Source organism: Castanea sativa, chromosome 9 (genome assembly GCF_040712315.1).
Source record: "Castanea sativa cultivar Marrone di Chiusa Pesio chromosome 9, ASM4071231v1".
NCBI classification, from domain to species: Eukaryota; Viridiplantae; Streptophyta; class Magnoliopsida; order Fagales; family Fagaceae; genus Castanea; species Castanea sativa.
Genome location: NC_134021.1, coordinates 39,011,431 through 39,026,034, shown reverse-complemented (window position 1 = coordinate 39,026,034; position 14,604 = coordinate 39,011,431). Strand labels below are relative to the sequence as shown.

The following is a 14,604-nucleotide window of genomic DNA, read 5'->3' as shown; positions in this document are numbered from 1 at the left end:
TGGAACTAGTGAAATAATGTTTAAAAGTTAAATAGAGATAGTGTGCTAATTTTTAGTATTTTATCTCTACGTGAGAATTGACAAAAGTTTGAAAGGCTAAAACTTAGGAACTTTTTTAAAAATAGTAAATTACTCTTTTAATCAGTTTGCATTTTTAAATTTAACATTATTTAACTAAAAGATAGGGGTATTTTAGAGAGTTCAAAAATTCATGTAAGAATATTTTAGTACCCAAAATGATTAAATCCAAACAGAAAATCTTATTATTAATAGTATAGATAATAATCAAGAAATAAACAAAATTAGAAAGCCCAAATAATTTGGGCCAGTTTCAGTTTTGGGTTTGGAAAAGTAGTCTACATGAATTATAGGGTTTTGTTGTGCAAAATAACACAATTTGCTAACAATATTGTTAGTTAGCACAATTTTCAAACTATTTAGCAAAATAACATCTCGAGTCCAACATACTCGAGTTCACTGTCGCAACTCGAGTCTTGAAGACTCGAGTTCCATGGAATACCCAAGCAAACTAGCATCCAAAAACACAAAGCTTAAATGAAATCAACAAATGTAGAGGCAAAAATACCCAAGCAAATTTTAGAGACCCACAACAAAACAGCAAACCCATTTCAACTTCAACTTGCAAACCCAAATTGGATGGTGTTGAGAAGAAAACCTCTGCACAAATCCGCTTCATGCAATAGAAAGAAGAAGAAGAAGAAGAAGAAAATGAAAGAATTAGAGGAAATTGAAACTTTCGTCGTCACCACCGCCTAGGTTCAGCCCGAACCAAAAGGTTTGGATTAGGGAGATCTGGGTTCGTGGGGATTTAGGTTAGAGAGGCCAAGGGTTTTTGGTTAGGAAAATCTAGGTATCTTCTTTGTTTTCATTCTTCTTCTTCGTTGCTTTCTTTGGCCTTTTTCTTCATTTTCTTTAGTGCTCTGTCTTTCTTCTTCTTCGTTCTTCTTCATTGTTGCTCCCTTTAAGGAACTCGAGTCTTTTACACTCGAGTTGCTAGGTAAGATTGAGTCTAACAGATTTGAGAGGTTAATTTCCTAAATAGTTGGGAAACGGTGCTAACTAACAAAATTGTTAGCAAAATGGTGTTATTTTGCACCCAAAAAAAAAAATCCTAAATTATAGGTTTTACTAAACATGGCAAAACAGGTCAGAATTTTCTGACCAGACCCGACCCGAACTTGATTTTTTGACCCAAAGCAAAAACGGGTTGACCCAACCCGACCCGACCCGACCCGACCCGAACCATTTACATTTTTTTTTTGGGTAAAAAAATAATAAAATTAAGAAAATATTGGTTTAATTGTTTGTTGTGATTTTTAAGGAAACAATTAAGACATTTACATTGATGATGCAAAGAAAATCAGTAGGCTGGATGCTTCGGACTTAAAAGGACTACTTGCTCTCTCAACGGCCTGAAAAAAGAAAGAAAAGCGATCAAAGGTGACCGGGGCTGCCGGCCAAGAACCCTCCGATGGCAAAGTTAGTTTTCTCTCTATATTTTTGGAGTTCCAACTTTTTAGGAGCAATAACATACCTTTGCTTTGTCTGAATAAGCCTTTATATAGTATTCTAATAGACGGTTATCGCAATTATAACCTCCCCTGGATTCAAGGAGGCGTAAGTATTTAAAAATAACTTCCATAATCGTTTAGGAGTTATGTACTACAACGGATACCTGAAAGTTACGCGTAAAATAAGGAATTGTCACATTATATTTGGAGATTTTCCTAAGTATGATACCCTCGTCCTAGTATCCCCTTGTCGAGTGTGCTTAGCTCATGAATAGGGGTCGTTCCATCTACGGATGAATTTATTAAGGATGAGATCGCCGACACCCTGGACGAGCATCTCATTCCTTGGTCACGACGACCTCGTCCTAGTCTCTTCTTCTCCGGACGAGATGGTTATAGGTAAGGTTTTCTGGGGTGCTTGCAATACTGTTGGGTCACGGACGACCTTTATGAACGGCTTCAAGGTGAAAATCAGTACCCATCAGTTGCCCCTTCGTCCAAGGGTCGTCTAAGGCTTTTGGTTTTTAGACACGTCTCATTACGCCACCCCACGTGTCTCGATCTATACGGTGGGGTTCCAGTGACTCCAGATCACGCCACACGTCATCATTATATGGGTTAACCGTTGTGTCATTTTGAGTTTTTGAGGAAGTTGCCACGTGGTTCTTCCTGATTGAGTGCCTCATTTCAAGTTTCATTTTTCAACGCCTATAAATAGTGGATTTCCTCCCATACCCTCTCCACTTTTCCAAATTTTCTTGTTTGACATTTCTCGTCCATCGACTCGTCTAGAAGTATTCCAGCGTCCCTAGTTTTCCTTCGTCTAGAGCCAGGTATTTTCTCCACGATCGTCTTTAGGTTTCCCTTGAATTTCCACAATGTCAGAAGTTGTTTCTTTGTCTAGTAATAGTGTTGATAGGGAGATAAATGAATACCACAATTCAACTAGCTACAGTGGTTCTAGCAGTGATAGTAGTAGTAGTGGGGGTAATACCTCAGACAAGTATGTTTCTGGGGTTCCTGGGGTTCCCCTAGAAGCCTTCCAAGAGGAATTTAGGACGAGAGTGGCGTCTGGGTCTGGGGCTGGTCCCTCCGGTACGCCCCTCATCCACTCAAAAGGACGAGGTTGAGACCATATACAGCTGTGCTGTGGGGGTTCCTGCTAAGACAGACGAGAGGAAATTAGCTTCCCTTAGGAGTTGGTATCAAATTCCAGACGAGCTAAACCCTAGGTTGGCCGTCTGTGACGAGTGGTGTTGCCAACCTCATTTTGGCATTGGAGTTTATGAAGCCTATCTCCTAGGAGGTCTTGGGTTGCCTCTCAATGCCTTCGCTAGGGAATTGCTCACTAGATTGGGTTTAGCGCTGTGTCAGCTTAATCCCAATGCATGGAGATTAATCGTTTCTATGCAAATTTTGTGGAGAGAGGTTTTTGAAGGGGATTGTCCTCTTACCGTGGATGAATTCCTTTTCTGCTACAAACCCTCTGAAATTAGCCAATCCCGGGGCTTTTATCAGTTTACAGCCAGGAGAAGAGATTGTAGGATTATAAAGTCATTGGTTACATCGGATAGGAGTTGGAAGACGGAGTTTTTCTTCGTCTTAGGTTTTTGGGCAGGGCGCCCTGTTGAGGTGGGCAGGGATCCATTTGCCCCTTATACAGGAGAGTTAGGGAACCTTCATCCTAAAGGTATGCTTATCACCGTTGTAACATCTCCCTTATCACATGTCTTTTTACACTAACTAAGCTTCTCGTCCTTACTGCAGGTGTTAGAAGGCCGTCCTTGAACAAGTTTTATTTTGGACGTGTTCAAAAGGCTCGTCTCCACCCAGAGAGGGACTTCCATTCTTTGGTCACCCTTCAACGTCTTGCGACTTGGGGACTTGGCCCAAAACCTTCTCTAGAAGCCTTAGCTCACAAAATCACAATCCGTCGACGTAAGTTTTTGCCTTGGGATTTTTTTTTTTTTTTTTGTTGCCATCAACTTAATCATGCCGTCATAGGCACATTTTGTTGATTTATTCGTCTATTTTTTTGTAGGGATGGCTACCATGAAGGAGAACAAAGGCAAAGGAGTCGCAGACGAGCCTACTAGGCAAGACTCCGAAACTAGAGCTCGTCCTGCTGCTGGTGACAAGAGAAGCCTGTCGAAGGCCATTAATCTTGAAAATCTCCCCAGCCGGAGAGCGAAGCATAGGAGGTCGTCCAAGCCTAGAGTCGTCTCTCCTGCTGTCCCTGTTCCTCCTCCATCTCAATCGCCGTCCATCCAGATTCTTGACGTGGAGCCGCCTGAGCCTACTCACCCTCCTCCGCCTAAAACTAGTGTTCCTACCTCGTCCCAGCCTCCTGTTGAAGTCGCGTCAAACCTCCTTGACAGTGAGGACTTGGCCTGGGAGAGGTTTGAAAAAGCAGTTTCTGGCAAGGACGTGGTTGCATGCTATAACATGTCCTTGAAAGACTTTGAACACTCAGGTATCCACGATCTTTTCAAGGTAATTGATATAAATTTCTTCTCATTTTTTTATTTTTTTATTTTTATGTTTTCCTTGTCATTAAGCTTATTTGCTTTGCTTAATACGAAAATTCGTAATTGCTTGTGCAGGCCATGTCAAAGTTCATAGCTGCGTCCAGGCAAGCCACTCAGCTGGATAAGACGAGGCTTTTATTGGAGACGAGGATACAGGAAGTCAGGGACGACTGCAAAGGCTGGGCTGAAACAGCGGCTAAGGCTAAGGACGAGGCCAAGGGTTTGCTGGACCTCGTCGAGGAGCTAAGAGCTGACATAGTGGAGAAAGACACTCGTCTTGACCACTTTCAGAGGAAGGCTAACGAGTTAAGCAACTCCCTTGAGAAGGCTAAAGACGATGCTGTGGAGGAATTCAAGGCTTCGAAGCAATTAACTGACCTTCTGGACGCCAACTACGCGGTTGGATTTGAAGATTTTCGCATAAAGGCGAAGGAGAGATTTCCAGAGGTTGATTTCAGCCCTATCGTCCTTCAATTAGGGTGCTGCTAGTTCTTTTCTTCAGACTAGCTCTGAAGATGTCAATATTGAAGACGATGCCTCTACCAAGCCTGCCCAGGACGACCCCGATGCCTAATGCCCTTGCTATCCGAAGATTTTATTATTATTTCCTTTCAAAGTGTTTTCTTCTCTTCTTCTCTCTCCCTTTTTTTTTTAATTTAAAATGTATTCAAGTACAATTACCTCGTCTAGAGTGTTTTGGACGAGTTTATTAACAATTGTTTTTTAATGCTTATTTTATAAGGGTTTTTGGACGGTGGTCGTCTACCCTTTGATCTTTAATGAATGTTTATTTTCATTTGTTTCTGTCGTTTCATAGACGAGTTTATGCATTACTTTTATCATTTATGCTTTTGTTCCAAGTGTCGAATGATCATCTATGTGATTTCCCCGTAGACGACCCACTTAGGACGATAATAATGACTGCATTGCTTTTGCTTGTCCCTTAGGCAATTATTTCTCATCTTTCCACAAGGATTTTATGTTTTACTCGTCTCAAAATATTGAGGCGTCTTAACTAGCTTCTCGTCTCTGTTATGCCATAACGCCCGCCCCCTTTTTTCTTTAGACAAGTGGGACTTGGCTTTCTCTCTTTGCTTTATCCTGATTTAGAGGAAAGCATTTTTGCTTTATCCTTATTTAAGGAAAAGCTTGGACGAGTATGCCTTGGCTTATTTCTCTTTGCTTTATCCTTATTTAAAGGAAAGCCTTGGACGAGTATGTCTTGGCTTATTTCTCTTTGCTTTATCCTTATTTAACGGAAAGCCTTGGACGAGTTTTTCTGCGTCCAAAGATTTCTATTCGTCCTAGGCTTTTGCCTCTTCTGTGGGCATTATTATGGAAACTAGATCTATGTATCAAATACATAAGAAATCCAAACCATATTATGACATGAAAATTGTTCATAAACGTGGCACATGCTTATAAGCTAGTGCCTTATTAAAATACTTAAGAAAAATACATAACCTCGCCTTTCATAAGCTGGTCTGTAAGCGGTGCAAAAGTTTAAGAACTAGTGCACTTTTTATTCATAACACACCATAATAGTAGTAAGAACACAACAGTAAGTATAAGTGAACATAGGTTATAGCTGCAACTTTGCTAGTGATTTCCCTCGTCCTTGCTCGTTACTGATAGTACCTCCTTAGGTGTTCCACATTCTAGGGATGCTCTAACTTCCGTCCGTCCAGAGCTTCCAGGTAGTAAGACCCCTGCCTCTTGCAGTTAATTACCCTGTAGGGTCTTTCCCAATTAGGTCCTAACTTTCCATGAGCTGGGTTCCTGGTTGCCAAGGAGACTCTTTTGAGAACAAGGTCCCCAACACTGAACCGCCTGGGTTTTACCATGGCGTCATGCTGCCTGGCCATAAGATTCTTGTATCTTGCTGTCCTTTACTCTGCGTCCATTCTTACCTCGTCGATAAGATCGAGGTCAAGACGGAGTTGCTCCGCGTTCTCTCTTTCCTGATACTTCATCACTCGATGATTAGCCATATGGACTTCTGCCGGTATAACGGCTTCACTTCTATAGGCTAACTTAAAGGGGGTTTCTCCTGTTGGGGTTCGTACTGTCGTCCTGTAGGCCCAAAAAACGCCTGGTAGCTCGTCTGGCCAAATCCCTTTTGCCCCTTCGAGCCGAGTCTTGATGATTTTCAGCAGGGATCGGTTCGCTACTTCTGCTTGCCCATTTGCCTGTGGATGGGAGGGCGATGAATAGTGATTCTTGATTCCGAAATGATTGCAGAAGTCTTTGAAGGGTGCGTTGTCGAATTGACGTCCGTTATCCGATACTAAAACCCTGGGTACTCCGAACCTACATAGAATGTTCTTCCATACGAAATTTTTCACATTTTGCTGAGTGATTGCTGCGAGAGGTTCGGCTTCTACCCACTTGGTAAAGTAATCGATTCCTACCACCAGAAACTTCATTTGCTGGGTTTCCATGGGAAAGGGCCTAGGATATCCAGTCCCCACTGTGCAGAGGGCCATGGGGCCATCATTGGGGTCTGGTATTCTGACGGCTGCCTGGGTACATTGCTATAGTGCTGACACTGGTCACATATCTTGACATAGGCTTTAGCATCTGCCTGCATTGTAGGCCAGTAGTAGCCGGCACGGACGATCTTATGGACTAGCGACCTTGCTCCTGAATGATTTCCACATGCTTCTTCATGAACTTCCCTTAGAACATAGTTTGACTCGTCAGGAGCCAAGCACCTTAAGTAAGGTTGGGAAAAACCTTGCTTGTACAATACTTCATTTATGAGGACGTACTTGGCTGCCCTGACCCTCAACTTTCTCGCTTCATCCTTGTCCTCTGGAAGCCTTCCATCTTTGAGATAAATCATTATTGGACTCATCCAATCTTCTCCTCCTCCTACCTGCTGTATGTCAGGGATGTCTATGCTCGGCATGTATTGGATGTTGTCGTACTCGTCCGTCACCCCTGCCGAAGCTGCTTTTGCCAAGGCGTTCGCTTTTGTATTTTCCTCCCTCGGTAGTTAAACAAAACTTACAGCTGAAAATTTTCGTGCAAGTCATTTCACTTTGTTGAGGTATTTCTTCATTCGATCTTCCTTAGCATCACACATTCCATTTACTTGGTTAACGACCAGCTGAGAATCTCCTCTAATTGTTACCGACTCCGCCCCTAAGGACTTAGCCAACTCCAATCCCTTGAGTAGAGCCTCGTACTCAACCTCGTTGTTGGTAGTTTGATACTGCAGACGGGCTGCATACTCCAACCTGTCACCCTCAAGGGACTTCAGTATAACCCCAATTCCTCCTGCATACAGTGTGGACGACCCGTCGACATTGATCACCCATTTCTCAGCACTTTCGTCCTTGTCCAGCTCATCCTGACTGGGGGTGAACTCTGCGATGAAATCTGCCAATGCCTGCGCCTTTATTCACTCCTTGGGAGGTATCTGTTATCAAACTCGCTAAGCTCAACGGCTCACTGTACTAACCGTCCAGCAGCTTCCAACTTGTTCATTGCCTTCTTTATGGGATGGTCTGTTAAGACGTTGATGATGTGAGCCTGAAAATAATGCCTCAGCTTCCTGGAAGCCGTGATCAGTGCAAATGCTAGCTTCTCCATCATCGGGTATCGTCCTTATGCTCCTCTCATTGCACGGCTTGTATAATAAACCGGTTTCTGGACTCTCCCTTCTTCTCTGACTAACGCTGAACTTACTGCGTGTGGGGACACTGCCAAATACAAATACAACACTTCCCCAGGTGCAGATAGACTCAATAGCGGCGCTGTCATGAGATATGTCTTCAAGTCTTGGAAGGCCCTTTGACACTCGTCTGTCCATTCAAATGCCTTCCTAAGGACTTTAAAGAAAGGCAAACACTTATCAGTAGCTTTCGAGACAAACCTGTTAAGGGCGGCGACCCGTCCGGTAAGGGACTGGACTTCCTTGATATTTTTTAGTGGTTCCATGTTCAGTATCGCTTGGATTTTGTCCGGATTTGCTTCAATTCCTTTGTGCGACACCATGAACCCCAAAAATTTTCCTGACGAAACTCCGAAAGCGCACTTGCTTGGATTTAATTTCATGTTGTACCACCGTAATGTATCAAAAGTCTCTTAAACGTCGTCCAGATGTTTATCCTCGTCCTGGCTCTTTACCAGCATGTCGTCTACATAAACCTCCACATTTCGCTCGATTTGAGGATGGAACATATGGTTAACCAGCCTTTGGTAAGTCGCCCCTGCGTTCTTCAAACCAAAGGGCATTACCTTGTAGCAATACAACCCTTGGCTCATAATGAATGAGGTCTTCTCCTGATCCGCTTCATCCATCTGTATCTGGTTGTATCCTGAGAAAGCGTCAATGAAGCTAAGCACTCTGTGACCTGCCGTCGAGTCCACCAACTGGTCAATGCGTGGCAATGGGTAACTATCCTTGGGGAAAGCTTTGTTTAAATCAATGAAGTCCACGCACATTCACCATTTGCCGTTAGCTTTCTTGACCATGACCACGTTTGCCAACCAATCTGGATAATAAACTTCTCGGATGAACTCCGCGACGACCAACTTCTGTACTTCTTCCTTAATGGCATTGTCTCGCTCAGGAGCGAAAATCCTTTTCTTCTAATGCACAGGTTTTGAATGGAGGCACACATTCAGGCTATGAGTAATGACACTCGGGTCAATGCCAGGCATGTCCTCATGACTCCATGCAAAGACATCGAGGCTTTTCTTGAGAAACTGAACCAAAGCGTGCTTCGCCCCTCCTTCCATGCTCGCCCCAACTCTTGTAAACTTCTCAGGCTGGTTCTCGTCCAAAGGGACGTCTTCTAATGCTTCAGTGGGCTCTGCCGCAATCCTTCTCCCTTCTATTCTCATTGCCTGTATGTGCTCATCCATCACCAACATAGCTAAGTAGCATTCTCTGGCGGCCAACTAATCTCCTTGTACTTGGCTTACTCCGTGCTCGGTTGGAAATTTGATGGACAAGTGGTAGGTAGAGGTTACCGCCTTCCAGCTATTCAGAGTTGGTCTTCCAATAATTGCATTATATGACTATGCACAATCGACAACAAGGAAATTTACCTCCTTGGTTATCTGTTGTGGATATGCTCCAACAACCACTAGTAGTGTGACGGTTCCCACCGGTTGCACCTTCATTCCTCCGAATCCTACCAACGGCGAATTCACTGGCCGAAGCTGATCTCATCTGAGACTCCTTGTAGGTGCATGGTCGTCTTGAAGGTCGCAATAGGATCGCAAAGGTCGCGATTTCCATCATACGAGTCCAGAGAAGGCATTTTGAATTTTGGAGGTAGGGGGTGACTGTTGATGGAAGCCGTGAAAGAGGAGTCCGTTCGGTGAACCATATCATCCACTGGGTTCGCCCGCCTCATGTTTTCCCTCATTTCATCCATGGATTTTCTCATCTGGTCCATCTCTTTTTCCAAGTGTGGCACTCTTCTTGAAGCAGTACCCCTTGTCTGATCTTCAGACTCGACATTTTCTCCTCCACCTTCCTGACTCGGTGCCCGTCCATCCACGTGCCCATCTTGGCACTGCCTCCTGAGGTTGATCTTCCTATTCAACTCCTGGTTCTGACGTGTCAGTTTTGCCATGGCAGTGGCCATGGATTGTATATGTTGAATGGAAGGCGGTTGCATGACAGGCGTTGACCTGCGATCGCGAAGGGGGTTACTAGAAGCATCCCTACTCTCCTGGTGGCCTGGGCAGGTAGCCCTTGATCTTGTTCGAACCATTCAGCCTTTTATTTGGGAAAGACTAATCCTTGACAACAAAAGCACAGTCGAATGAAAAGAACAGTGAACAGTGCTCGTTTGTTTTTCTTTTTCCCACAGACGGCGCCAACTGATGATGCAAAGAAAATCAGTAGGCTGGATGCTTCGGACTTGAAAGGACCACTTGCTCTCTCAACGGCCTGAAAAAATAAAGAAAAGCGATCAAAGGTGACCGGGGCTGCCGGCCAAGAACCCTCCAATGGCAAAGTTAGTTTTCTCTCTATATTTTTGGAGTTCCAACTTTTTAGGAGCAATAACATGCCTTTGCTTTGTCTGAATAAGCCTTTATATAGTGTTCTAATAGACGATTATCGCAATTATAACCTCCCTTGGATTCAAGGAGGCGTAAGTATTTAAAAATAACTTCCATAACCGTTTAGGAGTTATGTACTACAACGGATACCTGGAAGTTACGCGTAAAATAAGGAATTGTCACATTATACTCGGAGATTTTCCTATGTATGATACCCTCGTCCTAGTATCCCCTTGTCGAGTATGCTTAGCTCATGAATAGGGGTCGTTCCGTCTACGGATGAATTTATTAAGGATGAGATCGCCGACACCCTAGACGAGCGTCTCATTCCTTGGTCACGACGACCTCGTCCTAGTCTCTTCTTCTCTGGACGAGATGGTTATAGGTAAGGTTTTCTGGGGTGCTTGCAATACTGTTGGGTCACGGACGACTTCCATGGACGGCTTCAAGGTGAAAATCAGTACCCATCATACATAACTGCATACAAATTAATTGAAAAATGAATGGTTGAGCATTTTGTAATGAGTAAAGATTTTTAGTTATCAAATAGTAAAGTGCATGCCAAGATAATCTAGTTACAGTAGAGTAAAAAAATAGATTTAAAATTGTAGACATGTGTGAGAAACATTCACAGGTGTGAAAATAATGAAGCTAAAATATCAAATTAGCATAAATTATGAATGCTTAAACTTATTTTTTTAACAATTTATGTCCAAAAAAACAGTTTTTCAAAATAAATTATGATATTTCCTAAAGTGTGTGTGACTTAACAATAATATGATATTTATAAAAGAGACCATGTATAGATAAATAAACAATCAAACTTTAATATATATCTCAAATTGAAATAGAGTGTCAACCACAATTAATAATAGATTATAAATTTAATTTTCAAGATTGTAAATTTCTTAGAGATTGTAAATTTCTTATATGTTTTTATTCTTTGTCAAATGAGTTATCCAATAAGTCATTTGTAATTTTGTTTTATATTTTGGGATGTTGATATTGTATAGAAATAAAACTTGTGTATTTGTTTTACTTATCTTTGTGTTATTTTGTTTTAGATAACAATGTTAGGATTTGTATAATTTTAAAATTATTGAATAAGTATTAATAAGTTTAACTGAGTTCATAAGTGATGAATTCAAAGTAATGCATTTTACATTAAGTAATTTGTTACATGACTTTCCAAAAGGCAAATACATGTTGTTTTCTTTATATAAAAAAGGGTAAACTATATATTTAGTTCCTAGCCTTTACACCATATTTCAATTTGGTTATTAACCTTTTAATTGTATCAATTTGGTCCTTAACATTTTAGTGTCGTATCAATTTAGTCTTTGTCATTATATATTAGATGAAAATTGCTTACATAGCAAACAACCAAAATAAAATTTTAGTTTATTATCACATCAATAGAAGCTAATTTTTTATTTTGACCATTAGACACGTCATTAATTTTCATCCAAAATATAACTGTAGGTAGGGGTGTCCAACAAAATCATGACCCGACCCACTCGCCCAAACCCGTCCGATTTAGCCCTACAACCGGCTGACCCGACGCCAGTGGTGATCGGCGGCAGATCTCGGCCTCCTAAACCCGAAAACAGTGGGACAGCTGGTGAGTTTTCTCTCCAAAACCCGAAGAAACTCGACCAAACTGAGATCTCAAGATTTCCTAGCAAAGTTATTTAGATCCGGCGAGATCTCAGCTAGATCCATGGAATTTTCACCAGATTTGGTGAGATCTCACTAGATCTGGCGAGATCTTGCCAAATCTAATGAGATTTCAACAAATCTGAAGAAAATCCGGCGAAAATCCAGTGAAAATATCACCAAAATTTCGTCGTTAAATCGCCGAATTTTGGCCAATTTTCAGATCTCCAACTCCGACTAAACCAACCGCCGTCCGTTGAAGGTTCGATCCGCTCGATCCGATCAACCATGCCAGTAGGCAGCGGGTTGAATTTCTGACCATCCGATCTAGTCGGGCCGGTTCCGGGTTGGACACAAACCTGACCCGAACTAACCTGTAGATAGGCCTAACTGTAGGGATTAAGTTGATACGATACTGAAATGTTATGGATCAAATTAATACAATTAAAAGGTTATGGATCAAATTGAAATATAGTGTATAGGATAGGGACCAAATACGTAGTTTACCCTTTTTTTTTAAAAAAAATCCATGTAAAAAATATAGGACGACCCGACCCGCAACCCGATTGACCTGAATCCGTTTTTAACCCACTCAAAATGACCCATTTTTTACCTATAACATGTTTGACCCGTAACTCATTTGACCCGACCCGACCCGACACGACAGTCATTTTTGCCATGTCTAGGTTTTACGCTCTTCTACTTCCTCACTCTCAACATCCCATATTGATCAGAATTCAGAGAAACCACAAATAACAAAACAAAAAAAGACGAGGATGTCTCAGAACATAACAGAACGACAAAAATCTGAGTCGTCTTGGAAGAAGAAGAAGTCAATGCTTACATCCGACCGTCTACCGGACGATATCCTAATCGACATCCTGAGTCGACTGCCACCCAAATCCTTAATCCGATTCAGGTGCGTTTCCAAATCTTGGAGCTCCACAATCACCAACCCCTTTTTCATCACCACACATCTCAACCAAGCCAAATCTTTGTCCAATGGTTATTTGCTATATACACGGTTGCCTGTGGAGTTTTTGTGTGGCAAAGAATTGTGTGCTGTTGTTTACAATAGGGACCGAACGTTGACCCAGGTTTCTAAATATGAAATACCCTTTTCTGGTTCACGTATATTGGGCATTTGTAATGGCTTATTTTGCTTAGGTAGTCATAGAGTACTAAATTTGTGGAACCCATGTATTAGGAAGTTTAAGAAGGTACTTGATAGTACTCGTTTCACAAGGTTTTGCCGTCATATTGCTCTTGGACTTGCTTATTGTTCTCAAAATAATGACTACAAGATTGTGAGGATGTTGTGTTTTGAAGAGTTGAATGGAGAAGGAAAATTGATCCCAGCTTTAGCTGAGGTTTATACACTGAGTAGGGATTCGTGGAATTGGATTAGAATATCGGTGGACTCGTTAAATAGGTTTGAACCCAATGGATCTATTGATAGAATTGATGAATCCCCGTGTGTGTTTTTCAATGGAGCTTTGCATTCTATAGCATATATTGGGAACTATAAATTCATTTTGTCTTTTGATGTTAATGATGAGACATTCCGAGAGATAATGTTGCCGAATGATTACTTAAATGGAGTTCATCTACGATTTGAAAAACTTGTGGTGTTCAAGGGATCATTGTCTTTGATTGTTTTTGTTCAAGCTGAAGATGAAGAGGGTGATGTTTTGCACATTTGGGTGATGAGGGAGTATGGGGTTGTTAAGTCTTGGACTAAAAAAAGTGTACCAATGGAAAAGGTTGGGCAGTTCATTGGCTGCACTGACAATGGTGAACTTTTGATCAAGAAGATTGGCACTGGGCTGGTTTTGTTTGATCCTGAGAGTCGTAACGAGGAAAATCTTGGAATTAAAAATGCTACTTGGGCAGCTTATACTACTAATTTCTTGGAGAGCCTAGTATTGTTTGATGGTGTAAACGTGTAATCTGAAGTGAACTCGAAGATTAGTTACTATGAAATTCATGCAAGACCGCCTTCTTTTGGAAATTCACATTAGCAAGTCATTTTGTGAAGATGTTGGAAAGTTCTGTTTGGTATGCAATCTGTAAATAAAGAAGTTATGTTCTGTTTTCTTTCCTATTGTAGTAGACATGAAAGTAATGTGGTAATCCTGATTGATTTTTGTGGTCATTCTAGAACAATGTAATCTTATAGTGAAACATACATGTTTAGCCACCATAGCCTTGTGTCACTCATCCTAGCATAATGATTACTGGGATTGGGTATCAAGTTAACAATTGTAGTTAATTCTACAGATAATTTGTTAATATTGTTGGCACTTCGTGGTAACCTTGATTTTGATTTTTTGCAACGCACCTTGTTGGATGTCATGTTTGATCCCTAGGAAACAAAAGATATTTTCTATAAACTATGAATTTGTTGTGTTGGCTAAATTGATTGTTATTCTTTCCCCCCCACCCCCTTTATTTTGATGATGTGGAGCATTATCAAGATAGGGCCATTAGGACCCACCTTTGAGGAGTAAATCTCGAATACAGGACTCCACCTGTCAGAATCATATGTCAAGTAATCGAGGAAAACCACTAGTGGTGATTCAAGCCTAGAATGTCTTTGTCTACAGCTCATTTCAAGCCTCCCACCACTAGGCTCCAACCTAACGAGTTCCCCCCTATTTTGATAGCTTTTTTCTAATGTATTTATCGATTTATATTTTCTGTTCTACTTTTAAGTTGGCAAGAATCTATATATTTATATGAATAGGAGATAAACTATTGGAATTAGTCTCAAGTTTATTCTCAAAGTTTGTAATAATTAAATCGGCTGCATAAGCCTCATTTGACAATCCATATTGGACACTAGCCTAATTCATCAAGCT

General features: G+C 41.4%; 1 protein-coding gene across 1 annotated transcript; it reads left to right on the top strand.

Moving 5' to 3' along the window:
* The first annotated feature begins 12,471 nt into the window (after nucleotides 1-12,471).
* Nucleotides 12,472-14,063, top strand: LOC142610064 (F-box/kelch-repeat protein At3g06240-like). The gene has a single exon (XM_075781775.1). It carries the CDS (start codon nucleotides 12,520-12,522, stop codon nucleotides 13,690-13,692), a length of 1,173 nt encoding a protein of 390 aa, XP_075637890.1. The 5' UTR covers nucleotides 12,472-12,519; the 3' UTR covers nucleotides 13,693-14,063.
* The last annotated feature ends 541 nt before the right edge of the window (nucleotides 14,064-14,604 follow it).